The sequence below is a fragment of the Hetaerina americana genome, unplaced genomic scaffold (genome assembly GCF_022747635.1).
Source record: "Hetaerina americana unplaced genomic scaffold, ioHetAmer1.1.p SCAF_1, whole genome shotgun sequence".
Taxonomy (NCBI): Eukaryota; Metazoa; Arthropoda; class Insecta; order Odonata; family Calopterygidae; genus Hetaerina; species Hetaerina americana.
This window is the reverse complement of record NW_027286069.1, coordinates 117,812,232-117,824,390: the sequence shown is the minus strand read 5'-3', so window position 1 is coordinate 117,824,390 and position 12,159 is coordinate 117,812,232. Positions and strand designations below refer to the sequence as shown.

General features: G+C 43.5%; 1 protein-coding gene across 1 annotated transcript in view; it reads left to right on the top strand.

Annotated features, from left to right (window-relative positions):
- LOC139696045 (SET and MYND domain-containing protein 4-like) overlaps positions 1–12,159 on the top strand; it is an 89,671-nt gene that overhangs the window by 67,031 nt on the left and 10,481 nt on the right. Inside the window, exons 3-6 of the mRNA XM_071594663.1 lie at positions 5–215; positions 5,776–5,927; positions 8,528–8,858; positions 10,191–10,417. Of these exons, the coding sequence (XP_071450764.1) occupies positions 5–215; positions 5,776–5,927; positions 8,528–8,858; positions 10,191–10,417 (921 nt within the window). The remainder of the gene's footprint in view (positions 1–4; positions 216–5,775; positions 5,928–8,527; positions 8,859–10,190; positions 10,418–12,159) is intronic.

Genomic DNA, 12,159 nt, shown 5'->3' with positions numbered 1-12,159 from the left:
GCAGATTTGGGCAGCGCGGAGATCGCAGTGGCCACTGCCAATCGGTCAGCGGCTCTCTACCGCCTCGGCAAGTACCGGAGGGCCCTCGAGGACATCGAATGCGCCCTCTCGCTGGACTTCCCGAAGGGACTGAAGCATAAGGTGCTGGACAGGAAGGCCCGGTGCATGCTGGCCCTGTCCGAACGACGGAAGTACAATCCGGAGGCCAGTCGAAAGTACGTGTGTCAAAAGTGATGCCCCGGCAAGGGGGAGGGGGGCACACCTCACCGTCCCAATGATGTCCATTCCTCGGGAGAATGACCAAACGATTTATACTCATTTAAAATAATCAATTAAAAAAATTTATAAAATGGCAGCTGTTTATATAATCAATATCGATAAAACTGATTTTCAAAAAGTATTCAATGACTTCCTTGGTTTTTTATTACCGAAAACCAAATACTTTTCATCAGAAATTTTGACAGACATCGGGCTAACAGCTTGACACTCTAATTATGATTAGTATATTCGAAGCAGACCTGTTTCGACAAATATTTTTACTCGATACAAATTTAATTTATTTCCAAGATTAGCGTAAAATTTAAACGATGCCAAAACTTGAAACCATGAAGAATTAGATATAGGTCGTATCCAAGTTCCTTTTAAAAATGATTTTCGAATAATGACAAAAATATAATGACCTGATACTCTTCTAGCATCCATTTTTGCCTGCAAACAGCTCTTCATTTTGAGCGCGGCCCTCTTCCCGGGCAACACTTCTTCACATTGGAAAAGAGTTGAGAGATGTCCGATGGAGCCCAATCGGGAGAATATGTAATTGAGAGGAAGTGCGTCTTCGTGACGGAGAAGGAATTGCTGACGGCAACCGTCGACGTTTTTCTTGCGATGCAATTTCCAAACCTCTAATAGCGATAAAATTGCCTGCACATATAATTGCTTGTTACTTTTACAGATAATCAATGAAGATTATCTCTTGCGAATTCCAAAATACAGTCGAAGCGAAACAAAATACAGCTAAAGGAAGAATTCCCCCTTTCTTGGATTCAGACTCTTCGCTGGAAACCAATTGCTTTGACTTTTCCTTGGTTGAAGACATTTAGTGGTGCATCCATGCTTCTTACACAGTGACGAAACGAGGGGAAGTTCTGCATTGCAGTCCTGTAGATTTCGCTGAAAGAGCTACAAAGAGACCTTGAAATATTTCGCAGATTTAGTTTCTGATCAACTATATGCAACCATAACACCCATTTTGCAGATAATTTAATAATGTCCAAATTATTAATTTTATTTTTTTAATTTATTAATTAAGTACCCTGCGAGTCACTGCTAGGGCGAGTGGCAGGGGGTAAATACACAACAGACTAATTTTGACCCGAACATTTTTACCCCTACCGCGGTGGGACAATGTTATTATGATCCCCTATCGTTCTTGGAAGAAACGACATCTTAAATTCATCTGCTCTATACTTGATCTCTCTAATTTTATTGACATGATCTGTCCAACCGTAGTACGATGGGGATAATGATACATTTTCAACATCACTGCTAAACAGACGTCCTTTCAATTTATGCAAGAGATCTGCAATCTGTAATTTAACCTTCACCCCGTGAGTGATTCCCAGCCTAGCTGCTTTAATATTTTGGATACACTACTAAGTTTATCATAACAACGTTTTACAAATCTAGCTCCTATCTACTCTGCTGCACGCGATCCAATACGGCAATCAATCCCACTTCGTGAGGATCCCATTCATACTGGCAGCATACTCCTTGATCAAAAAGTTCCCGGAATAACCACCGTGTGGCGCTCCCATCGTTCCGATTTGAGTTCTGTTTTTTTTGTTAAATTGGTACATCTGTTGTTGATATTCCCTTTAAATCTTAGTGTCATAACTTGACATTTGCAAAAGTTACGTAGCCAAGAGTACATCTATCTCTGTGTGTGTTGGCGATTTTTTACAATTTCAGAAATGGATTTAAATTTGCAACAACGAACTTGTATTAAATTTTGCGTAAAAAACGGATTTAGTGGCGCACGGACGTTGGAAATGTTGGAAAAGTGTTTCGGCAACGATTCTCTAAAAAAAACGGTCGTTTACCAGTGGCACGAGCGGTTCAGAAGTGGTCGTGAGTCAATCGAAGATGATGAACGCAGTGGCAGACCATCGACATCGAAAGTCGGTGAAAAAATTGATAAAGTAAAAGAAATGTTGGTCAATAACCGCAAATTAACCATCAGAGAAATAGCGGAGGACTTGAACATTGCCTATGGATCCGCCCAAGACATTGTGGTTAATGATTTGGGTTTCCGTCGTGTAGCAGCAAAGCTGGTGCCAATAGACCTCAATTTCATGCAAAAAAGAGACCGTGTTGACGTCGCAAAAGACATGATTTGCGAGGCTGAATCCGATCCCACATTCATCAAAAGGATCATTACTGGAGACGAGACGTGGGTTTATGAGTACGACACGCAATCCAGACATCAGGCAAGTGAATGGCGTTCACCAAATGAGCCGAGACCAAAAAAACCACGTCGTTTTCAGTCAAAAAAGAAGGCAACGCTGACGGTTTTCATGGATTACAACGGTGTAGTGCATCATGAATTTTTGCCAGAAGGCCAGACAGTAAACAAAGAGTATTATTTGGGCGTTATGAGACGTTTGCGTGAAGCAATTCGCCGAAAGAGACCAGAAATGTGGGCAGAAAACTCGTGGATTTTGCACCATGATAACGCACCGTCGCACAGTGCTATCATTATTCGTAATTTTTTGACGAAAAATGCAACAAATACCATCCAACAGCCACCGAATTCACCTGATTTGGCTCCCTGTGACTTCTTTCTGTTCAATCGAGTTAAAAAACCATTACGGGGAACGCGTTTTAGCAGCCGAGAGGAAGTAATGGAAAAATCGCAGGAAGCACTGATGGACATACCGAAAACCGAATATAAAAAATGTTTCGAGGATTGGATCAAGCGCTGGCATAAGTGTGTTGCAGTCGATGGGGATTACTTTGAAGGGGACAATATAGATTTAGATGAATAAACTTGTATTTTTTTTAATTTTCTGAATAAATTCCGGGAAATTTTTGATCAAGGTAGTATTCTGAATGAGGCCTAACCAGAGAAATATGACATTTCTCTGTGACCTTTTTATCACATTCACCCAGACCTCTTTGAAGTAATTAAAACTTTGTTTACTTGTCCACATATTCCCTGTTTGTTTGTCCCCCAGGAGAAGTCGTGAGTGAGGGCAACGCCAAATTATTCAATCGAGTCTGCACATTCAATTTCGGTGTTCCCGTTGCAGCAGGCGTTCTGGAGGGAATTGCTCTTTTTCCTAAAATTCGTCACTACGCACTCATTTATATTGACGCAAATTGGTGCGAACCCGTTCCCTCGTGATGCCTATTCAGAATCCATATCACCGAAATTTAATCATCTAACACCCATCGCCACGATAATGCATTTTATCAATGATTTATGTGCAAGTGACCTCCACAGTGGGTCCAGATTGTTCAGCGTCACTTCTTCTTACGTGGCCAACCGGGAAATCTGGAAACTAATTGTATACCATTCTAATCAAAGGTGCGGACACACCTCATATATAGAGTGCGGCAACATAACTTCCTTTTTTAAAACGCAAAACGCTTTTAAAAAAGGAAGTTATCCTTGTATATATGGACTTTCTCTTCAGGTCTCCTGAGGCGTTCTGCCTTGCATTAAAATTTTGAACTGCAAACGGAATTCTCTTGCATATTTCTGTTTAAATAATTCGACTTACTTGATTCAAGTGAATGTTAAGTACATAGTATTAGAACCCCCTGAGTGAAATTTTTGTATATTCCTTCAAAAGATGTTACTAACTGAAATTAAATTTGATACACACAGGGCATCATCTCAGACGTATATCTCTATTTATCATACCTTGCGCGGACTTTTCAAACTACCCCCGTTTTGAATACTTGCATACACTGCCCCGTCTTACATAATACGTAACTCGAAATCAAAATTAATTCCTTTCGGATGCCCCAGACACAATGCCCCCGAATCATTGCTCTAAACGCGGCTGCTTACGTCGTCTATTTGCAATGCTGACAGTGCAATTAACTGCCCATTCTATTGACCATGTTACATTTACTTGACTGGCAAAATTCGACGCAGCTTCATATCCTTAACTTCACCCAATACGTTACCCTTTCTATGCCTCGCGAAGGAGGGCAGGGTGTTTCTCAGGGTGCGAAAGGCAATCAGGCCGAGATATAAATTGGCACAGGTTTTTTTCAAACTTTGGGTTGCCTGCATCTCATTTACTCTTCCATCTCCATGACATATTTAATTTTAAAAATCGGTTGAAGGTAACATCATCGTATTTTACTCTAAATATATTTTCATCTTATGTAATTTAGGATGGTGTGAATTGCCTTTTCCCTTCAAGCCTCGAACATTCTATAAATTAAGTTTATCTGTTCCCCGCAAATGGATGCAACGTTTTTTTATGGGGTATGAATTTCGAATACTGCTAGAAATAAAAAGTGGACGCAAGATCAAGATTAAACTCAGGCCTTATGCCTAGAAGATATCGTATCCATATTATTGAACACAGTTGGTGTGTAATGCAGAGGAATGTGTTCCCCTGCACCAACCTCAGCTGATATGGGGTGACTTAGAGGGATCGCGATGAATAGATTGATCTAAAGGCATAAACATATATATATATATTTTTTATTTTTTTTTAAAGGTAATCTACCGGTTAAGGTAGGTTTTTGGATGGACACAACTAACAAACAAATATTTTATTACTCCTAACAAAACACAAAATCCATCATCCTACTCTATATCAGGTCCCTCTTCATCTCTGAGTACTTTCTTCCTCCCTTCATCCCGTCCAACATCCCTATCCTGTTCCTTCCCTGTCCTCTTTTGCCCAACATTCTCCCCTCTATCACAGTCTTAAACATCCCACTGCCGGTCAACACCCCCTTCATCCACTTTTCCTGCCTCCATAGGATTGCTCCCAACAAACCCCTCTCTTCGCCCACCATACCAAGTACTTCCTCATTTGTTTTCCTCTCCGTCCATTTCACCTTCTCCATTCTTCTTCAAACCCACATTTCAAAAGCCTCCAGTCTACGTCTATCCTCCTGCTTTAATGACCACGTTTCCGCACCGTACATAGCTACGCTCCATAACAAAGTTTTTACGAGTATTTTCTTAACATCCTTACTCAACGTCCCTGTCATCAACTCCCTCCTCCTTGTGAAAGCCTCTTCGCCTAGCGCAATTCTTCTCCTTACGTCCCTACTACTTTGACCGTGTTGGTCCAAAACACTTCCCAGATACGTAAACAGGTAAACTGTTCTACCTTCTTTAGTTTTTGCCCTGCTTTTTTAATGTTTAGCTTGGCCTTTTTCTTTCTGGAGAATCGCATTACCTTTGTTTTATTAATATTGATTCTCATCCCATACCTGTCGAACTGAATTTCCAAATCACTCAGCAATGATTGTGTGACAAAGACAAAAACACAGAAATACACAAAAAAGAAAAGAAACTCACTATTTTTCGAATTTTCGGTGCTGCAAGCCACTTACGTCTTGTCTTGCACGTCTGGTGTAATTTTCTGAGCGAAAGAAATATTGCATTTCCACATCCGGGCTTGCACTGAACGTCTTCGAAGTGAGGACTTTCTTCGACTCCAAGTGACTCTCTGCGTCTGAGGCGGTGTATTTGCCTTGAGGTCAAACTTCACCCCTCTCTCTCTCTCTCTTCCTCCCTAGGGCCAGGGACGGAGCCATGGCTGCCCTCAGGGAGACCCTGACCTCCCTGGACGAGGCCACAGACCTAGATGCAGAGCGCAGGAGTCTGCGGGAGACGGAGGTGCGGATGATGCTCTGCGTACTAACGAAAGCGGCAGAGGAGGAAGCTGCCAGTGAGTCAGTCCCCCAACCCGCCCCCCCCTCCCGCTCCCCCTCGCGACGCCAGGCGGTAAGAGGGAGGGTGTCGTTGACCCTCGGGTGGGAGCATGTCACCTGGGGCCTCTTGGAGGTGCACGTGCTTCAAGGGTAATCGCAGGACCACCGATGACGACGGCCGGGTTCCACAACTATACGCATACTCTGGGCCCGCCAGGTCTAGTTACGGGGGCTGGCAGGAAACGTTTCGGCCTAGTGTGGCAGTAGCTAGGGCTAGGGCCACTATCTTGGCGCTGTCAAAATGTCCCTACACTCCTCAGTCTACGCAACCTGCTGTGGTAGTGTCTGTGCCGACAGATTGTGGTTGTTCTACTTTGCTCACATTGCAAACTGTTAAAAGGTGCGCCGCAATAGAAAATTCCACGATATAGTTGAAATGCGATCTGTGATTAGGTTTTTACTGGGAAAAAACTAACACAACCCAATTGAAATTCATATGGTAACTTTATGATGTGTTTACGGGGACAGAATAATGAATGAGTGAAGGTGGAGTGAGGCAGTGGTGCATTCTCAGTTTAAAAATAGCAAACAGAACCAATGTTCACGGCGAGGACCGACCGTAGTGGTCGGCCTAGCCTCGTGACAGGTGAACTGATGGATGGCCAGTTCTTAGACATTTATCCGTTCACTCTTAAAACTAAGAGCACCAATTACGCAGAGCACCGTCACTCATCACTTTGTCGGTGCACGGCACGAATTTCCTCCATGAATCTCAGCAGCTTTGAATTTTATTGCCAGAAAAACCGAATCACTTAACGGATTTTTAATTTGGCGGGATTTCCAATTGTATTGTTCATTATGACTCGCTACTGTAAACAAACGACAAGCGGCCCGGCATTCCTAGCAATATAACACGAGACGTACTGCCATACCGTATGTGTGTGTGTGTGTGTGTGTGTGTGTGTGTGTCAATGCATCAAACATTCGGCTCCCCCCACGTCTTTGCTCGCTGCACGCAAACGAGTGTGACTTTTGGGACAGGCCTCGAATTTCGACCGAATCGCAAGTATCTTGCTTAAAAAACGATAAACACCAAGAATCATGATAGCCTCCATACTCTTCCTACAATTTTCTTTATTAATCTCCAATTATTATTTATATTTTAGGATTTTTCGTTTCTGAGGTTCTCAAAAGATGACGCTAGGAAATCAAAAGTGAGTGAAAATATTATTTCCGCGTGACACATTCAAAGAAACTGCAGGAGATGCCACGATGGGCACTTTGGATGGAGCCATCCATTCATTCGCATTCCGATTGCAACAATTTCAAAGTTTAATAAATCATTCGCTTGGTCGAAGCAATTTGGAATACTTGCATTGGTGAAGCGTAATGAAAAATTTTGCGTGCGGTGTTCTCATTAAAAAGTCATCGCCCGTTAAAGTTGATCACTGGTCACTAAAACAACCAACCGACAATTGGTAGTGTCACCGCCGTCACCCAAGACGAGTTGCCATGTTCTGGAATGTGCAACTCTTTCACCTCACTTCTTAAGGCCTTCATACACTCCCCAAGATGTTTCCCATACTGACTTGATTTGGCAATCGATTTGAAATGCTAATCCTCCAAATCTATCCAATAGGCTTCGCTGTTTGAGTGAATTTCGTGAACCTCCGGCAAAATTACCTACATGGTGGCAATCATGACTTTCTTTCGCAGAAGAGCAAATGCCACGAGAGAGCACTTACGAGTACTTAATTTTAAAATAAAAATTAAGTACTCGTAATCAACTTAAAATTACTGAAATGTTGACAGCTGTTAATGAATGATGATGCTCCGAAGAAAACATCCGTTTTCAAGTGGATTAAATCAAACCAAAAAATCAAGAAAAACCGATCAAAAACCCAAGCCAATCTCCTGGTTCTTTCCGATGTCGAAGGTGTTGTTCATCATGAATTTCTTCCTGAAGGACAAACAGTAAATGCTGAGTTCTACTTGAGAATTCTCAAGCGTTTGAGAGCTGCGCAGCATCGAAACAAGGGTCGTGTGAAGTATTAAATCTTTGTGTGGAAGTACTAAGTTTCTTTTTTCACCCTCATTTTCTAGGGTGAACATTTGAGATTTATTCACAAATTATACGAATTTAATCCGTGGCAATGCAGCTGGATCCTCATCTTAGTTAGAGGACTCATTTATTGAGAATCGAAGATTATTTTTTCCACAAATATTTACCAAAAGAAGCGAAATTGGTTGCATTTTTTTCATTTTGATTTGAAGGTGTACCTCATAGTTCCAATTGTGATTTTTTATAAAAATTACAATGATACTCATGCTATTCCTTTTGGTTAACAATGAAGTTATTTTATCAGACTACATACCTTCTTCATTTATCGGCATTTAAATCAGATACGACCCCATTTACATATATCTTTTTTGACCCATATAAAAGTCGCTATTTCAAATCTACTGTTTCAAAAGCGGGCATTCCAAATTATTTTAATCCAGAGTTGACAGAGTTTTCTCAAAAATGAACTCTGAAATTTAAATCAGAGTGGGCACTCTATGTGTGTATGAAAGCAAAGGGGATGTGGCTGAATACCCTTCGCCCCTGTGTTCTCAGGCAAGACCCCCAAGGGCTCCCGCCAGCAGCAAGCCCAGCGGCAGCAGTCGTCGACGGCGTCCACCACTCCGGTGGACCTCGAAGAGGAGGACGATGAGGAGACGGGCTGCGGGGGGCACGCGGGGTCGCTGCCCACCCCCACCGGGGGCCGACACGCCCTCTACCCGGGGGCCAGCCAGATGCTGAGCTTTGCCCGGCGGGGTGCGCTGGGCAGACAGGCGGAGGCCAAGGCCCACGTGTCGGCAGGGGACGTTCTCGTGTCCGAGAAACCGTGGGCCGCTGTTCTGCTGCGGGAGAAGGTCTCCACGCACTGCTACCAGTGCTTCAAACCGTGAGTCATGTTTATAAGGGGAAAAATGGACCTCGGCCGTGACTTAATCGGGGCTTAAGGAAAAGACACATTATTCAACCTTGTTACCTATCATAAAGCAGTTTACCTTAAAAGGATTTAATGGAGTAGACGGTTGTCTAGCTGCTAAAAGCAGATGTGTACAATATGGATGTCGCCGAAGAGAGAGATATGGGAGAGATATTCGGAGACATATAGTATGGGTGGCGGCTAACATTTTGAAAAATATTTTTAGACAGCTCAATATCAGTGAAAAGATTTGCCGCCTGCTTTAAACTTGAATTCATATTCAGATGATATCAAATATATTCATGAAAGTCAGTACATAACCAATAGAAACCTTAAACGAGGGTATTCTGCAAATTAATGCACACATGCTTGTAGACCACAGACAAAATGACCTTTACCAGCGTTCCTAGTGGCATATGGAGGTAATATTCCCCCTCAACACGCATGCTCAGGTTTGAGGCCGTTTCATCCAGCGAATGTATTTTGAGACGTGTTCTAGTGCTATGTCAACGTGAGTTAAACATCGTGCTACTATCGAATTTTTAATTGCTGAAAAAGTGACTCCTGCTGAGATTCATCGTCGCCTAAAGGATTTTATGGTGACGCTGCTCTTTATAGGTCTACTGTTAATCGATGGGTAGTAAAATTACGTGGTTGCGAGGCCGGAAGAGCCATTATTGTTGATGAAACGTCTTTTGACTGTGTTTTGGGATGCTCACCGAGTTTATGCGACCGATTTTCTGGAACGAGGGGCAAAGGTAAAGTCTTCTCAGTATACAGGTATACAGACTCTGAAACACTTCCGACGTCGAGTTTGTCGTGTTCAAGGCACCAACCTGGCGCCGATAAACTTGCAACATTACAACGCTCGTCCACACACCTCGCGCGCAACTGGAGAGGCTCTGCGAAACCTGAAATTCGAACCGATTCCACACCCTCCTTATTCCCCCGATCTTGCGCCTTTCGATTAATGTAATTTCTATCCAATCTTGCTTTTTGTTTTTGTTTGTGGTCTAAGCATGTGTGCATTACTTTTCAGCATGCCCTCATATATCAATTACTGTCATCATCCTCAGTGATTCGATTCCGCTAGGCTATCCCCTTGCAGATTACTAAAAGCCTGGGCCCCAGCAGGTGGTGCACAAGCACCGGGTTACTACCCCTTTGTTTAGTACAAGTTGTTCGGTTGGTACACGAACTGGTCAATTAGATATTCCGATGTCCCTGCCATGAGGGGAATGCCCACCTCACCCCCATCTGCTTTCACCTCGAGCCGTCTGATTGGTCCTTTCCCCCTTTCCCCAGCCTGCTGGCGCCGTTGCCGTGCCCCACGTGCAGCACCGTCGCCTTCTGCAGCGCCGCGTGCCGGGAGACGGCCGTGTCCACGCACCACGCCACCGAGTGCCCCGCCCTCGCCCTCATCTGGGACTCCGGAGTGTCCCTCACGTGCCACCTCGCCCTTCGCCTCATCTCCCAGCGCGACATCCACTTCCTCCGGGACCTCCGGCCCCACATCGAAGCGGCCAAGCAAGGTGAGCGTTGGGACCCTCCTCGCACTGCATCGGTGGGGCCTAAGCTTCCACTATTTCCACTCTGAACCACTCATGAGTTCACATACCAGCCGATTCCAAATTGCAATAAACATACCGGATATCTTCTGTCTATAGATTTCCATGAAGAATTGTCCTAAGATTTATGAGGATAGTTTTAAAGAAATTGACTATCAAGACGATTGTTGACCGATTCTCTTTAAGCTTTGCGCTAAAGGAATGTGTCCCCTCGGTAGAAGGGCTTGTTTCAGAAGTAATGAAGTCATCAGGCGGCCATCCTATTTCAAAAAGTATCCATGGGAAAAAATCTCTAGAACCAACATGGTTGCCCATCAACATTATTACATTGTAGTGCACATATAGCGGATAACTCCGTCAACAAGTTACTGTCGATGCATCTCCCGCAGTTTCTTGGAATTAGTTAAAGGTAAAACACCCTCAGTGTTTAAAGTTAGCTTTAACCTCGTGGACTGTGGCGCAACGCACACGACTACTAATGACACTGTATACACGGTGTTTCATCACAACAGCTTTAAAGCCTTTAAAGCCCCCAAAATCTCAGGGTTTAAGAGTACGCTTCGATAGCTTAACTAGCTGAAGGACTCGGCCGGACATCGAGGGATCCGGGTTCAAATCGCGGTAAAGGGGAATGATTTTTACACTATGAAATCATTACCTTGTAACCAACGTGGTATCATTTGTGGAATGGTCCTGGAATCAAAGGAGAAAAGAGCTGACATTATGGTCGTCCTCCCACCAATTGGATTCCCGTCTATTAAATGAAATGATTCGTCCATGTCATAATTAAGTAATCAACTCAAAGGTTGTATTGATAAAATACAGTAGACCAAGCCTCTTACTCAACCCTTTGGCCAGTGAATGCTACATTGTACGGAAAGGCCAATTCATTTCTTGTGCCGCCTGCTTTATTCCAGGACAATCTGGATGCCAAGAAAATCGTATCGTTTGGATAAGAATGAGGATGTTCGGAAACTTCCCTTTCAAGCCAGTTCCTCCGGGGAATGACCGAACTCTCTAAAGCCAACCGATTACTAAGCACAATCAGTCAGAGGCCGCATCTGTGCAAGTATTTCGGCCTTTGTATGCCGCATACCCCCTTTAACTCTGATACAATTATGCTCGTATGTTATGAAGTAACAGAGATTTGCTTATTATCTGCCAGGTTTATTGATTTCACTGATATCATAATACATGGTGTTTAGAAAGGAATACCGGGGTTTTTAAACTTTGTAGTGTTCATGACATTTTCGCTGTGTTTCTTATCTTGATGCGCAAGAACTATGGCTCCTCCCTCGATTGGAAGAAGTTGAACCAGATGACTTTATTTGGTAGCAATATAGTTCGTCGTCTCACTGGCATAGTTCTCAGTGCCCTATTGGTTAAACGACGTTATACCCGACCGCTGGATTGGCCGGAAGAGAGAGCTTGTTTCGCATTCCCTCCACTTTCACCCGATATCTCACGCCATGTGGTTATGACCTCTGGAGGTTCATAAAAGATCATTAGTGCATGTACCTCTTCTGCCAGCTGGCCTACTTCCTGACTTAAGGAATAGGATCGAAGCAGTTGTTGCAACAGTTACTCCTGAATACACGCTGATCAACGCTTGGGAGGAACTCGCCTATCGACACGATGCGTGCCGTATGACAAACTGTGCCCATATTGAACACTTGCAGGAGAAACTGTTTGAGTTGCTCTTTCAT